General features: G+C 46.8%; 1 protein-coding gene across 1 annotated transcript in view; it reads left to right on the forward strand.

Moving 5' to 3' along the window:
• The first annotated feature begins 2,306 nt into the window (after positions 1–2,306).
• The window catches only part of OXSR1 (oxidative stress responsive kinase 1), an 83,036-nt gene continuing 68,853 nt past the window's right edge, over positions 2,307–16,489 (forward strand). The window contains exon 1 of the mRNA XM_055135531.1: positions 2,307–2,674. Within this exon, the coding sequence (XP_054991506.1) occupies positions 2,605–2,674 (70 nt within the window). The 5' untranslated portion in view covers positions 2,307–2,604. The remainder of the gene's footprint in view (positions 2,675–16,489) is intronic.

Consider the following 16,489-nt stretch of genomic DNA (forward strand, 5'->3'; position numbering starts at 1 on the left):
TTTTAGAGATAGGGTCTAAATTAATTTTTATTTTTGCATGTGATGAACCAGTTTTCCCATCACCATTTGTTTAAGAGGTTCTACTGTTTCACTTCATACATCTAGCACCTCTGTCAAAAATTAGCTCTTTATACATTTGAGAATTTTTATATGGGCTCTCAATTCTATCCACTGATCTGAGAGTCTGTCTTTGTCCCAGCAGTATGCAGTTTTGGTTATTATAGTTTTGTAGTGGAGATTAAAATCTGAGAATCTAATGACCCTATCTTCTTTTCTCTCAAAACTGCTTTGATGAGTCAGTGTTACAGTTCCATCTGAATTCTGGAATCACTTGTTCTAAAGAACCATCATAAGAATTTTGGTGGCATCACATGTAGTGGTCACTTATTTTGTTTTATGTGGTCACCTTAATGAAAGTGATCCTTCAAATCCGTGAGGAAGTAATATATTTCATTTTTGGTGTTCTTTTATTCCTGTCTATACTATTTGGCATATAATTTTAAGAAAGAAAACAAAACTTTGCTGAAGTCTGTCCACAGTCCATCAGGTCAGTAATCCCAGGCTGAGAACCTCTGGTGTACCTGCTCTTTCTCTTGGTACGAACCTGAGAGCTCTACTTTTTACCAGACAGCGGGTTCCCTCCCCTTTCCTTTCCCAGATATCCATGCAGCTCATGGCGTGCTCTCTTGGAACCAGCCTTGAGCTCGTATATTTTCACTCTCAGACCTCGCTTCCCTCTCTTACCTGCAAGAAGAAAGATGGCATAGAAGCGAGGGCATCACTAGTGTGCTTAATACTTTGGAAGCCTGCACCTCTGCTGGGGAGGGGCCAGGGGACCTACTCTCTGCTCCCATTTATTATTATTATCTTTTTTGGTGGTGGTGGGGGCATCCGATGACGATCAGGACTTACTTCTGGCTTTGCTCTCAGAAATTACTGCTGTTGGCGCTTGGCAGTGGGGTTGGGGGAAACCAATGGGATGCGGAGGTTCAAATCTGGGTCGTCTGCATGCAAGGTAAACGCGCTACCTACTGCACAATCTCCGCTCCCACCTTCCGCCTGCTGAAATCACGCTACCTTCGCAGTATCCTGCACCCAGGCCATTTCCACTAGGCATCCTCCAATCCCATCCGCAGCTCCTCCAACTTCAGGGCCTTTAGGGCCGGTGGCTATTCCCAGCGGCGCTAGGGCACGGGGCCTCGCGTTGGCCGCAGCAGGGCCCCACTCCCCGCCCGAACGAGGGTCACGGAAGAGCAGCTGCCCTCAGTCCTAGCCAGGTGGACTTTCTTCTTTTTTTAACCCAGTGTCCGATTTTCCCGCATTACTTTCCAAATGAACCTAGGAGGTCACAGGAAAATGTGAGGTCCAGGCCAAAGCCCTCGAAGCGACCCCAAGCCACGAGGTTCTAGGTTAAACTCTGAAGACCCACGCCGCACCCTGGGGGCACCGGCCGCGGACACACGCGGAGGCCCGTTCGCGCTCCAGCTCCCACGCCCTTCCCGGCCCCGCACCGACACCCAAAGCGCCGGGATGCTCGCGGCGGACACGACTTCCGCCCTGCGGGGAGTGTCGCCGCGCGGCGGCCTTCCGGTCGCACCGCAGCCCGGAGCCCAAGGCCTTTCGCCCCACTTGGCAGTGGACACACCCCAAGCCCTACCCAGCCGCTCCCTCCGCTTCTCCACACCCTGTCGCGCCGTCTGCACGTCTCGGAGGGGGTGACGTGTGTGTGTGTGTGTGTGTGTGTGTGTGTTGCGGGAGGAGGGTGTCACGCAGTGACGTCACCGTGAAGAAAGGGGCAAAACTGAGCAGGGTCTTGGCAATGGGGAAAGGAGCGGCGCCCCCGCGCGAGCGCTCCGAGAGCCCGAGGGCGGGCCTTATTCGTGACTGACACGCGCCTCCACCTATAGTTCCTCTAATTCCTTCTCAAACAACCCAATGAATGCGACGACAGGGGACGGCAGCGTGCTCCAGCTGGCAGCGGTGGCTCCGCCTCCTCCGCGTGGCCGCCATACTAAGTGTGGCTCTCCCCGCTCGTGAGTCTTGGAAGGTCCTGCGTCTGACTTCCCGACGGCTCTGCTCCCACCTAAGAACTGCCTCACTCTCACCGTCTACTGGCTCTCCCTTCCCTCAGACTTCTTGTCGGCTCGCGCGTCCCGCTGACCCTCTGCAGATGGCGGCTGGGGGGCGGGGTGGGGGCGGGGCGTGCCCGGCGCGGTGACGTCAGCGCGCTGCGTGCCGGCAGGTGGAGGGAGAAGGGAAAGTTTGGCCCGTGCGTGGGGCGGCTGGGGTGGAGGGCGGGACGGAGGGGCTGGGCCCAGGCGAAGCTCCCGAAGCTGCCGCGGCGGAGGTCGAGACCGGGACCCGGAGCCGACCCGGGAGTTGCCCGACCCGGAGGAACCGGAGGCGAGGTTCTGTCCGGAGCGCCGAGCCCCCGCCGTTGTGCCGCGCGGTGACCCCGTGCCCAGGCGCCGTCCGAGCCGTGTCTGTTCCGGAGGCAGTTGGTGGGGGCGCGGCGGCGGCGGCGGCGTTGGGGGTGGGGAGAGGTGCGGCGCGGAGACGAGAGGTCAGCGAGTTTGAGCTCGGGCCGAGAGCCGTGCCGCGGTCATGTCCGAGGAGCCGAGCGCCCTGCCCTGGTCCATCAACCGGGACGACTACGAGCTGCAGGAGGTGATCGGTGAGAGCGGGCTCCCGCTGGGGGATGGTGGGGGGGGGTGGCGGGCGGTGCGCGCGGGGCGCCGGGGGACCCGGGCCGGGGTGGGGGGCTTTGTGGGGCGCGTGGGTGAGGCGGGGTGGGGCGGGGCGGGGTGGGGTTTCGGGGGCTCCCGAGGGAGCTTTGAGGAGAGACGCCCGTTGGAGCCCGAGCAGCCGCCGTGTCTGCGAGAAGGCGGTCCCGGCGCGCGGGGCGGGTGGGGTGGGGGGGCGCCACGGCCTCAGGCTTTGCAGATCTGGGGGGCGGGGGTCGGTCAGGCGGCTCGTCAGTTCATTCCGGGATCCACTCGGGCGCTCCAGAGTGCGGCAGGTGAGGCCCCGGGGGAGTGGGGACACAACTTCTCGCCTCCTGCAGCAGCCCACCACCCCCTCGCCGGGCGGGGGTGGGGGGGAGGGGGTGGGGGGATCCGGACTACGGGGCCCCGCAGAGTGACGGGCTTCGGCAAGTTCTTGCAGGGCTCTGGGCAAGATGTTGCGATAGAGGATGTTGCCCGCGGGCCGAGTGAGGGACGCGCTTTTCCTGCGACGCTGGCGTCCTCTGAGCTGGCCACTCGGAGGTTGGGGATAGGGTTTAAGAGCCACCGGGGACGAGGAAAGGCAGCAGAGGCCACGAGGAGCCCCGGACCTGTCGCAGGACCAGCCGGGATAGAGAGGTGTCTGCAGGGCCGGATCCCAGAGGTGGCAGCTGCGCGACGATTTGAGCACGTTTGAGTGTGGCAGGAGGGTTTCGAGCGCCATCTGCACCACCTAGTTCGATGGAGCAGGTTTGAAGGGGGCCCAGGAATACCAATTGTCAGGGTCCAAAGCCGCCCCAAACGCGGACTCTTTAATTTTCAGATACTCCGAGGGAGGATGGGGGGTTGACGTTCAGGGGCGTATTTGACAAGGACCCAGTGACCCAGAAGGATGGAACTAGCCCAGCCTGCACTCAGCTCAGCTGATGGGTCAGAGACCCTCTTAGAAGGAGGTTGTCTGCTGTACACAGTCAGTGTGCTCACTTAAAGTTAGTTTATAACAAAAGAGTAGCTAAAGAACGCCTCTGCTCTAACTTAGACTGGAAGTGTTGATTTCACTGCTTGGTCTGTTGGAGAGAAACTTTGTTTCTATTTTTTTCCTTTCCTTCTTTTTACTTCTGTTTTAAGACACAATTGATTAGATGTAATCTGAAAGGTTGAGCATTTCCCCTTAGGCCACTTCAAAGCCTAAATCCTTCTTACTTGCCACATCCCTGAGGTGTGTCATTGGAGAACCTTTTGTAGTCCCCCAGCTAAATCTGTCTTGATTGGTTGCTTCTGGTCCCTCAATCAGGCTTTCTTAAGGAGGAAAGGTATTCCATGGAAGATTCCAGTGTGAGGTCCTTGAGGTCCCAAGAGGTCTTTTTTTTTTCTTTTTCTTTTTTTTTTTGACTTTTGGGTCACATCCACTGATGCTCAGGGTTTGCTTCTGGCTCTGCACTCAGGAATTATTCCTGGTGGTGCTCGGGGTGACCATATGGGATGCCGGGGATCCAGCCAGGGTCAGCTGCATGCAGGGCAAATGCCCTACCTGCTGTACTATCGCTCCGGCCCCAGAGGTCTGAGAAGTCTTAAGGGGCTTCCCAGTAAGATTAGAAAAGGAATTTTGCATTTCTAAATTTGCTTTCCCTCTTGTAGGGTGTGCATCTTTCTAGGGAGAAGATGATTGGGGTCATTCATAATCTCTTTGCTGTTAATGTGGCAGAGACTTTCAGAGTGACAGGGGTTTAAAGATTTATAGATTTGGTATTCAGACTTAGAGGTTATCTGTGTGTGGTTAAGAGATGCCTTAGTCTTATGGGCAGCCTTGCTCTTCATTTCATTTCCAGAGTGGTTCATGGTTCATGAAAGGCTGAGGCTGGGGAAATAGCTGGACGGCTGCAGGGCATGCTCTGCCTGACCTCTATCCCAGGCACCACCGGAGACAGTCTAAAGACCACACACTTGGCCAAGGGATTTAAAACTATAAAATTTCCTACTTAAAATATAAAATTTAGAACTGCAGAAATGGCTCAAAAGGTGGACACTTAACTTGCCTACAAATGCAATCCCAGTTCACATCCTCAAGGCCATATATGATCACCCAAGCACTGCCGGAGATCACTCCTGAGCAGAACCAGAAGCAGGAAATTGTTATACACACATACACATACATACACACATACATGTATATGTATTTAATGACTTTTGGTGAATTTACTATTACTATGCACCAATGATCATAATCCAGTTTTAGAATATTTTCATTAGTCCAGTGACATTCTTGTGTGTTTTTTTTTTGTTGTTGTTGTTGTTTTGTTTTTTGTTCTTGGGACACTCCTGGCTGTGCTCAGGGGTAACACTGAGCTCAGGGATCACTCCTGGCAGGCTCGGTGGACCATATGGGATGCCAGGGATTGAACCTGGGTTGGCCATGTGCAAGGTCGGTGGCTTTCCCACTGTACTCTGGCTCTGGCCCCTGCCTTGTGTGTTTTTGGACTACTCACAGCAGTGCTTAAGGGCCTATCCTGGTCATATGCTCTAGGGATCCTGGAAAGGGTGCTTGGGGCTTGAAGCTGGTCTCTTGTATGCAAAGCATGTGCTCCAGCCTGTTGATTCTCCTCAAGCTTCCCTGTGCTTGCTCACAGTTAATTCCTGCTCCTGGCCTCAGGCTACTATAAATCTTTTTGTTGCTATAGATTTGCCTTTTTCTTTTTTTGGATGTTTAGTGTATATGGGATCCTTTAAAGTGTTCTTTTGTGTTTGGTATTTCTTAACTTGATAAAACTGAGGTATAACTTAACTATCATTCAGTCTATTACTTTAAGTGTACAATTCTAATTTTTTGTAAATTTTCAGAGTTGTTCAATCATCACCACAATCCAATTTTAGAACATTTCCATCATTCCAAAAAGATGCCTCATATCCATTTGCAGTCACTCCCAGTTCCCTCCCCCTGCCACAGGCAACCACAAACATACTTTCTGTTTCTATAGACTTGCCTTTTCTGGATATTTTACATAATACAATCATAGAATATATGGTCCTGTATTTGATATCTTTCACTGAGCATAATGATTTTTTTTTTTCTTTTTGGGTCACACCTGGCAATGTACAGGGGTTACTCCTGACTCTGCACTCAGGAAATATCCCTGGTGGTGTTCAGGGAACCATATGAGATGCTGGGAACTGAACCTGGGTCGGCCGTGTGCAAGGCAAACACCCTACCTGCTGTGCTATCGCTCCAGCCCCATGATTTTTTTTTTTTTTTCCTTTTTGGGTCACACCTGGCGAAGCACAGGGGTTACTCCTGGCTCTGCACTCGGGAATTACCTCTGGCGGTGCTCAGGAAACCATATGGGATGCTGGGAGTCTAACCCGAGTTGGCTGTGTGCAAGGCACACGCCCTACCCGCTGTGCTATTGCTCCAGCTCCGCATAATGATTTCTTGAGATTCATCCATGTTGTAATAGCCTGTATTAATACTTTTTATTTATTTTTCAATTGGATGCCAGTTGTTGGGTGGACTGTTGGCTCTTTGGATTCATGTCATATGAGTGTTCACATAAAATCTTGGTATTTTAAAAATTTTTTAATGAGGGGCCGGAGCGATAGCACAGCGGGTAGGGCATTTGCCTTGCATGCTGCCGACCCAGGTTCAGTCCCCGGCATCCCATATGGTTCCCCAAGCACCGCCAGGAGTAACCCCTGAGCATCGCTGGGTGTGACCCAAAAAGCAAAAAAAAAAAAAAATTTTTTTTAATGAAAGACCATGAGATACAATTGCAGACTTACACACTTTCATGTAAAATCTTGGTATTAACATGTTTTTTTCATGTGAGTCCACTTAGGAGTTGAAATGTTGGATCATATGTTATTTTGACATGTTTTTGGGCCACACCCAGCAGTGCTTGGTAGCTGCAACTCCTTGCTAATGTGTTGCTCCTCAGCAGTGCTCAGGGGATCATGTGACAACTTGAGGTTCCAGCATTTGGTCCAGCCCTTTGAACCATCTCCCTGTCTCCCTGGCCCCACTGTGTTTAATATTGAAAGAAACTTGCATGTTGATTTCAAAGTAACTGCCACTTTACATTCCTACTGGCAGTGTGTGAGGGTTCCTATTTCTCCTCATTCTTCCTGTCATACCTTTTCTGTCTTTATTATAGCCATCCTACTGGGCATGAAGTGGTACTCATTAGGGTGTTTTGTTTTGGGATAACATGGGCAGTACTCAAGGCTTAGTCCTGGCTCTGTACTCAGGGATCACTCCAGGCGAGGCTTGGGGGACCATATGGGATGCTGGGAATGGAACCCAAGTCAGTTGCATGCAAGTAAGTTCTCTACTTACTGTCCTGTTGCTCTGGTTCTACATTCGAATTTTAAAATTAATTTAAGGGTCTGGAGCTATAGTGCAGCGAATTGGGCATTTGCCACCAGAGCTACATCCATTGGTGCCTGGGCTACACTGGCAATATTTGCGGGATGAGTGGGGTGGGCTGGGGGGGCAGTGTGGAGGTACAATAGAAGTGTACTAGCTCTCAGCCCTGGTTTTGTTCTGCATTTCCCTGATGACTAATATAGTGATCCCCACCTCCCCCAAGTATTCACTTACTAACATTTCAGATATTGCCTTTAGTGAAATGTCTAATTCACTCTTTTACCTACTAGGTTGTTTTCTTGGTTGTAGGTGGAATTATATGTGTATTTATTCATTCTGTATATGAGTTCATCTGATGCCTGATCCCAAATTTTTTCTCAGTCTGTAACATCCTTTAGTGGGTGGTTTTAGGGATTGAACTCTTCATATTCCTTCTCTCTCTCTCTCTCAAATTCAAATTCAAATTCAGAGGAGGTTTAACTTAAGAGACTAGAAAGAAGGGGAAGGGCAGAAAGTCTCCCCTGGTGTTAGAGGACTTTCCTGAACTGGAGTCCCCCTTTCATATTTTTATTGATGCCTTTTAAAGCATAAAAGTTTTTTTTTTAATTTATATTTTGATTTTCCAAGCAGCATGGGGGACTGTATCAGTGTACTTTTGGTTATATCTTTTGGTTCTAGGGGGTCCCGTGTGGTCCTAATCAAAATCAGGGCCTCTGTATACAAAGAATGTTCTTCAGTTCTTTGGCCTATTTCTTTGACTCCCCCTTCCCATAAAAGTTTTGACTGATAAAGTTTATAATTTTTTGTTTGTTTTTGGGCCACACCTGGTGATGCTCAGGGCTCAGGGGTGACTCTTAAGGATGATGTGCTTAAGGATCACTCCTGGTGGGCTCAGGGGACCATATGGGATGTGTGGGATCGAACCCGTGTTGGCTTCATGCAAGGCAGCTGCTCTACCTGCTGTACTCTCACTCTGGCTCATGTTATATAACTTTTTTTTTTCATTGATTGAAGTGTGTATGGTGCTAAACCTAGGACATCTTTGTTTACTCAGCTGGTATCACACGTAGTTTATCCTTATGTTCTGTAATTACTACTATATGTCTTGTTTTGTGGATATCTTATTTGTTTTGAATTTGTGCTGACTCCTGGCTCTGTGCTCAGGGTTCACTCTTGGAGGGCATGGGGGACCAACCCTGTGGGTGCTGGCCAAGCAGAGTCAGCTGTGTGAAAGGCAAATGCCCTCCCCGTTTTACTATACTCTGGCCCCGCTTGTTTTGTGTTTTTGGTTTTGGATTTCCAATGCAGGTGTTCAGGGTCACTCCCATTGATACCCAGGGGGTGTGTGTTCAAAATGAAAATAAAAAGTGTCTTTTTTTTTTTTTCTGCTTTTTGGGTCACACCCGGCGATGCTCAGGGGTTACTCCTGTCTCATGCACTCAGGAATTACTCCTGGTGCTCAGGGGACCATATGGGATGCTGGGAATTGAACCCAGGGCTCAGGCCCCCTATTCATTTATTTTTGACTAGAATTTATATTCAGTGCACAGAATAAGCTATAGTCAGAAATGAGTTGTGATTTCTTCAGGTTACATTCAGCTTTTTTAGGAAATGAAGGAGTGGGGCTTGGGTTTTCAATTTTAAAAGAATCATATTTAGGGGCTGGAGCGGTAGCACAGCTGGTAGGATGTTTGCCTTGCATGCGGCTGACCCGGGTTCAACTTTCAGCATCCCATATGGTCCACTGAGCACTGCCCGGAGTAATTCCTGAGTGGAGAGCAAGGAGTAACCCCTGTGCATTGCCGGGTGTGACGCAAAAAGCAAAAAAAAGAAAAAAGAATCATATTTAAAGGAAGTGGTGAAATGGTGTCTCCTGATCAAAGCACATTTATTTGAATTGTAATTTTTTCCCCCTTACACATGCTACTTAGCACTATAGTGATTGTGGGTTAGTTGTTTCTCACATTCTGTCTTGTTCTCTTTCTGGCAAAATACTATACAAAAAATACTTCTTTGTATAGAGCATATGAAAAGCATCTGAATTGGGATTCAGAGGAATTTTTTTAAAATAACTGGGCAATCTTTTTCTAAAAGATAAAATGTTAATATATTTATGGCTATTTTCAAACACAAAATAAGAGCAGCCAGAATAAGGATCAGATATCTAATAAGTGCAGCATTTTATTTAATGCAAGTGGTAGGTAAGATCAGTTTTTGTCTTCACAAGAAAAACATCATAACAATGTATATGGATATTTTAGGCTGCTAAAATCTCAGGGCTGGGAGGAATGGAGACGTTACTGGTGCCCACTCAACTAAACTGACGAACAATGGTATGACAGTGATACAGTGATATATGGATATTAACTAGACTCATTGTGATAATCTTTGCATTATAAGCAAATGATGGATTTGTACTTTGTACCAGAGTACCCTCTGTACTCTGTTGCACATCCCAAAACCAACATGCTTTATGTCAACTGTATCTCAAAAACAACAAAAAAGATTAGTTCCTAGTAAAGCACGCTAGCTGTTTGTGATAGCCTAGGTGCAGAAATGCTTAAGTATCATAGCAAATTTCTATCTAAAATAAACCCCCAAACAGAATTTTATCACATATTCCTTAATGTGAAGAAAAAGGCTATTAATAACCAATGGGGAATAAAGGAGTAGTGCCATCTTAAGCAGACTTGAGGAGGATCTGAAGTTTTTAAAGTATGATTACTTAGTTTTATTATCACTATGGATTCTTTATCATTTCAGTGTTTTTGAGCTCCTTCCTAACCATATCCTTGTATTCACATCACTGTCCAGATGTTCTTCTGAACTGGACCATGTTGAAGCAGTTGCAGGTGTATGGGCTTTGGGTTAGACCTAAATTGAAACTTTACTTTTCTACTAATTAATGTCAAGTTTCTGTTTTCAAAATGGGAGTGGCAATACTTATGTCACTGGGGCCTTTGTGCAGATCCAGTGTAATTGTAGAAAATGTTTAGCTTCTATTAAATGTCTTACAAAGCCTGGCAAGCTACCCGTGGAGTATTAGATATGCCAGAAACAGTAACAACAAGTCTCATAATGGAGACATTACTGTTGCCCGCTGGAGCAAATCCATGAGCAATGGGATGACAGTGATATAGTGATACAAAGTGTTACTAGTGGAGGTTATTTTGGCCTTTCCCCCCTTTATTTCTTTTTTCTTTTGGCCATACAGGGCTTAATCCTGACTCTGTGCTCAGGACTTATTTTTGACAATGCCCAAAGGACCATATGGGATTCCGGGGATTGAACCTGGGTTGGCTGAAAGCAAGTGATCTACCCTCTGTACTCATGCTCTGGTCCCTATTTTGACCTTCTTTTTCCTTTTTTTTTTTTTTTTAAATCCTCGTTCTTACAGTTTTTATTATTTGGTATTGGCATGAAATACAAAATATCATATGATTGCAATTATTGTAATAAATACTTTATTCTGCTGTGTGTGTGTGTCTGTGTGTGTCTGTGTGTGTGCCTGTGCCATTCCCAGTAGTGATGTGAGGGTCACTTGGTGTTGAGCAGACCATCTGGTGTTGGGGATATAACATAGGGCTCCCCTTTATAAAATATATGTTCCAGCCTTGTAGCAAACATTTTTTTAGGGTTTTTTGGCCACATTTAGTGGTGCTCAGGAGCTGTTGGCTCTGTACTCAGGAGTGACCCCTGGCAGAGTTTAGGGGGCGATATATGTGCCAGGGACTAGAATTGGGGCTGGTGGTGTTTGGCCACATCTGGCTGTGCTCAGGGCTTACTCCTGGCTTTGAGCTCAGGGATCACTCTGGTGCAGCTTAAGAGACCTGGTGTCGTCCTGGGGTTTGGACCCAATCTCCCGCAGACAAAGCAAGCGCCCTACCTGCTCTTCTATTGCTCAACTCTCTTTCAGAATTGTTTTTACAATTCTCTGAAAGAGAATTTACAATTAAGGCATTGTTTCACCTAGCTTTGACACTTCAGTGAAGGTGCACTTTATTCTCTACTTCCCCCACCCTTATCTTCTCATTTTCATTTATTTTTCACTAGCTACACATTTGATGTCTAAAGTAGTGAAGTATTTGTCTCCAAATACAGATCTTATCTCTAGCCACAACATAAATGTGGAAGATGTTATCTTCTACCAGTGAAGTGATGCTTAGTATAGAGGTTTGTAGGCCACAGTTGGTGATGCTCAGGGCTTACTGAGTATTGCCAAGTGTGCCCAGCATGCCAGGGGATGCCAGAGATAGAACCTGGGTTGGCTGCATGCAAGGCAAATGCTATTTCCGCTGTACTATTGCTCCAGCCCAGTTTGTTTTTTTTTTTCTTTTTGGGTCACACCTGGCGATGCACAGGGTCACGCCTGGCTCATGCACTCAGGAATCACTCCTGGCGGTGCTCGGCGGACCATATAGGATGCTGGGAATCGAACCTGGGTCAGCCGTGTGCAAGGCAAACGCCCTACCCGCTGTACTATCACTCGAGCCCCTCCAGCTCAGTTTTTAGTGTAGTTTTCCTCTAATTGGAAACTTAGCTAGGGGATATTGTCAGTTAGGCCAGCATTTGCCAACAACCTCAAAGAGTGGTATCAAATGTGGGCTTTGATAGCACAGCGGGGAAAGCGTTTGCCTTGCACTCGGCTGACCCAGGTTCGATTCCCAGCATCCCATATGGTCCCCTGAAGCACCACCAGGGGTAATTCCTGAGCATTGCCAGGTGTGACCCAAAAAGCAAAATCAAATGTGGGCTGCAGAGATAGTATGCAGGCAACTTGGGTTGGATCCCCGGCACCATTGATGGTCCCCTGAGCACTGCCGGGAGTGACTCTTAAGTACAGGGTGTGATCCAAAAACCAAAAAGGAAGAAAGAAAAAGAGTGCTAGTGAATAACACATTTGGCTGCACATGATGGAATCCAATAGTGGCTTAATAAAATACTTCCTCTTAGATATCATGAAATCTGGAGTGGCAGCCTGACACCCAGTCACCTTATTATTCACTCCAGCACACTTAGCACGTAATTCTGAGTGTAAAAATTGTTTCTTGGACTCTTGATTGTGTTCCATAAAATGATATGGTACTTGGACAAAAGCACGTGGCAGCTGAATTGGCTTCCTTTCAAAGGGCTATCTTTCCTGGAAGCTTTACTCAGTGACTTCCAATTCTGATTTATTAGCTAGGACTATGTAATTTTGGCTATTTGCATGGAAGACTGAAATGAAGTTTTTAGCTGAGCCCATTTCATTTCAACAAAATAATAAGGCCAAAGTTTCTTACAGAGTCAGGGGTAATTGTATGTTGGTTCGGCAACTAAAAATCTTGGCCTTGGTTTCTTTTTTAAATTAGCATTGCAAGTAAATAATTTAACCTGACTGTAAGCTGTTAATAAAAAATAGCTTTAATCTAAAGAGTCATTGTCTACCAATGAATAGCATGGTGTTAAAACATCATTGCGTTTCTTGGCACTTCTCTGTCTCATTCACTAGTTTATGACCTAATCTTATCTTGCTTATATTGCTTTGTAAAATCATTAGTAGCTAAATGCATGGTATTATTGTGAAGATTAAGTTAAAAAAAAAAAAAAGAATTTCAGGGCTAGAACAATCTTACAGTGGGTAGGGTGTTTGCCTTGTATGTAGTTGACTCAGTTTCGATCCCTGGCATTTCGTATGGTCCTCTAAGTCCACCAGGAGTAATTTCTAAGCATAGAACCAGGAGTAAGCCCTGAGCACCGCCAACTATAGCCCCCCAAAACAAAACAAAAAACCCCCCAAAAATCACAAGAAAGTGCTCAGGATAGGATTTTTGGTACATGTGTTGTTATTGCTAAGGTAATGCTTGTAAAGATCAGGCTATTTTTGTGTTTTTCTGCTCCAGGAGAGGATTTTTTTGTGTGTTTAGGAAAGCATATAGCACTGCATAATTGATTAACCAAGTCAACAAATACTTATTGAACAGCAAGTATTTTAATTTATTATATGAGAGACACTATTTTGGTTGCAAGAGATATAACAGTGAACCAGATAAATTCCTGTTTTTATGGAATTAATGACCTTATGATGATGAGCAAAATAAAGCAAGGATTGGTGTTGGGTACTGCTAGGGATAGAAGTAGGTTTTAGGTTATTTGTTGAGGACCAGAGAGAGAGTAGAGTGGGTCGGGCTCTAGCCTTATGTGCACTGACCTGGGTTCAATCTCTGGAATCCCAGATGGTCTCCCAGCCCTCCAGGAGTGATTCTTGAGCAAGAAACAGGACTTAGGTGTGGCTCAGAAACAAGTAAAAACCAAAAAAATGAAAAGCGACACTCGAGGAAGGATCTGAAAAGTGAAGAAATTACTGTAGATGTGATTATCTCCAAAGTTTGTTCCCAGCAGAGGAGCAGCGAGAGTAAAGAACCTGAGGTGGACGCATGTTGGGGTTTTAAGGAGTGAGTGGGTGAGAGTGACAGGGCAGATTGAAGAGGGAAGGAAGTGTGGAAACACATGTGTGGGCCTGGTGGTCAGCTCCTGGGAGCCCGCCCGATGAGTGAGGCCTGCTGCGCTTTGGCTCTGCTTTGAGTGAGTTTGAGAACCCGTGCAGGGCGGGTTCTGAGTAGAAGATGAATAAAATCTCGTCATGTATTAAAAGATAACTTGGATAGTTCTGTGGAAAACAGTTTTTCAAGAGTAGGAAGGTTTTTCTGGTAAGGAGGTGGTAGGGAAAAAGGCCGTGAGAAGCAGTCAGGCACTGGATGTAATATTTAATTTTTATTTTTAAATTTTGTTTTGTTCTACTTGTGGACCATCCAGTGATATTCAGGGCATACTCTTGGCTCTGTACTCGGGGATCACCTCTGGTGGTGCTGGAATCCAGGATCGTATGGGTTGCTGGGAATCAACCTGTGTCAGCCACTTGCAAGGCAAGAGCCCAAGCAGCTATACTATCTATCCTTGGCCCACTGGATATAATATTTTACAGACGGAAATTTGCCTTTGAATTAGAGTAGATTCCAGTCTTTTGGTTTTACTTTCGGGCGGTGGGGGGCAGACTCCATGTGCTGTACTGTTGCTCCCACCCAATTCTAAGATTTTTGACTGGGCCATCTGGAAAGACACAGCTAGCAGCCTTTCAGCTGGGGAAGCACCAGACTGAGCAGGAAGAGAGGTTTCATCGCAGAACTACCAAGACACTTGAATAACTACTGAAAGCATATGGCAGTGTGTCTTTATTTTCCTCTTCCTATGGAGAGAATAGCATGGTTTTTATAATGATGACTATTCTTAGAGTTGCCTCACCAATCCTAGGAGCTTTACTTTTCAACAGGACTCTGGAAAGAGGTCTTATTTATAAATGGGTTTATGCAGTTTTAAATTCCTGTATTTTTCCTGGTGCTGGTGACAATGTATTAGTCATTGTTCAACATGAACAGTCTCTGGTGAACTGTTTAATGCAAAATCTTAGACTATATATCTGTTATAGTGTTGGATGGGGCTGGAGAGATAGTGCAATGGGTAAGGTGTTTGCCTTGCAAACCCTGGTGCCAACACTGGCACCATAAGGTCCTTTGAGTACCACTCCAGGAGAACACCTTGAGCACTGGTGGTTGGCCCCAAAACAAACACACACACACAAACAAAAATGTAGTGATGGATTGCTAGAATTTGGGGTAAAGTATCTTTAATTGACTTGGTTCATTAATTTTTCTTTTCTTCACAGAAAGTAAAAATGTTATGTTTTTTGCTTTTTGGGTCACACCCAGCGATGCACAGGGGTTACTCCTGGCTCTGCACTCAGGAATTACTCCTGGCGGTGCTCAGGGGACCATATGGATGCTGGGAATCAAACCTGGGTCAGCTGCATGCAAGGCAAACGCCCTACCCACTGTGCTATCACTCCAGCCCCCAAAATGCCATATTTTACTTTCTGAGTTTCTCAGTCTCAATTGGAGAGAGAAAGTTTGATTTCTTCCAAGTCCCGCCATACCTTTGGGCAGTTTTCTTCCCCCTTTGCCTCAAGAATTTGAATTATTTGAGGAGAAAGCTCTTTGCAGATGAATCCATTCTGGTATGCAATGTCCACTTACTGCAGCGGAAGAACTAAGTAGGTGAGGACAGAAGAATGTAAGAAATGTGAGCCCAGGGAGTCAAGGGTGCGTAGCAGTGCGATTGGTGGACGTCTACAACGGGCTGCTTACGTCTTCCAGAATGCTGTTGGATGAGGCCTTGCTTAGAGCAGTAGCTTTCACACTTTGACCAAACTATTCCTGGGAGATACTGCTTATACATTATTTATTTATACTGAATTAGAAGTCTTATAAAAGAGCATTTACTTTCACTATGTGTGATAAATAGTTGTGTTGCCTTTTTTTTTTTTTTTTAGCTCTAAGAACAGTTCTGGTGAAACAGTCAGTTGACTTGTACCTTGAAAAATTTTGTCTGAAGGAGCCTCGTTTAAAGTGGGTATATATGGAGCCGGAGCCATAGGATGGGGCGTTTGCCTTGCACACGACCAGCCTGGGTTCAATCCCCAGCATCCCATATGGTCCCCCAAGCATTACCAGGAGTAACCCCTGAGCATCTCTGTGTGTGACCCAAAGAGAGAAAAAAAAAGAAAGATTTAAAAAAGAGGGTATTTATTTGTGTTTTTTAGGGGTGTTAGGCTACACCCTGTGGTGCTCGGGGGCTACTTTTGGTTCTGTGCTCGGTGGGCCATGCAGTGCCAGAGATCTAACTGGGACCAGCTGTGTGCAAGGCGAGCTTCTTAAACCCTGTGCTGTTTCTGGCCCCAAGCAGTAGGTTAACTTGTAAGTTTGTATTTCTAATTCTTTACTTTAAAATTCTAATTTTTGGGGCTGGAGCGATAGCACAGCGGGTAGGGCGTTTGCCTTGCACGCGGCCAACCCGGGTTCAAATCCCAGCATCCCATATGGTCCCCTGAGCACCACCAGAAAGAATTCCTGAGTGCAGAGCCAGGAGTAACCCCTGAGCATCGCCGGGTGTGACCCAAAAAGAAAAAAAAATGCTAATTTTTACTAAATATTTCCCCCTACTTCTTTGCTTATTTTTATTGTTGTTGTTTTGGTTGGGGGCCTCCCCTGGCAGTGCTTAGGGGCTACTCATGCTCAGTGCTCCTTGCGGGACTCTGTGGTTACAGGGCTGGTTTCTGGGCCCCCTGCATGTGAAGCACACACTCGGGCCTACTGGCCCATCTGTGGCTCCTTACTCAGATTATTTAATGCTGAAGAGAAAGAATTTTGGGCCACATGTGGTGGTCTGGGGCTCCTTGTGGCAGCGTATTTGGAGGTCGCTCCTAGTCGTACTTGGGGCCATGTTGTTAGGGGTGGAACCTGGGGCTCCTGCAGAGGTTTAGTCCCTGCCCACTCTCACGCCCCAACATTTTCATGAATCTGGAAAGAAACTCCAT

The sequence above is a fragment of the Sorex araneus genome, chromosome 4 (assembly GCF_027595985.1).
Source record: "Sorex araneus isolate mSorAra2 chromosome 4, mSorAra2.pri, whole genome shotgun sequence".
NCBI lineage: Eukaryota > Metazoa > Chordata > Mammalia > Eulipotyphla > Soricidae > Sorex > Sorex araneus.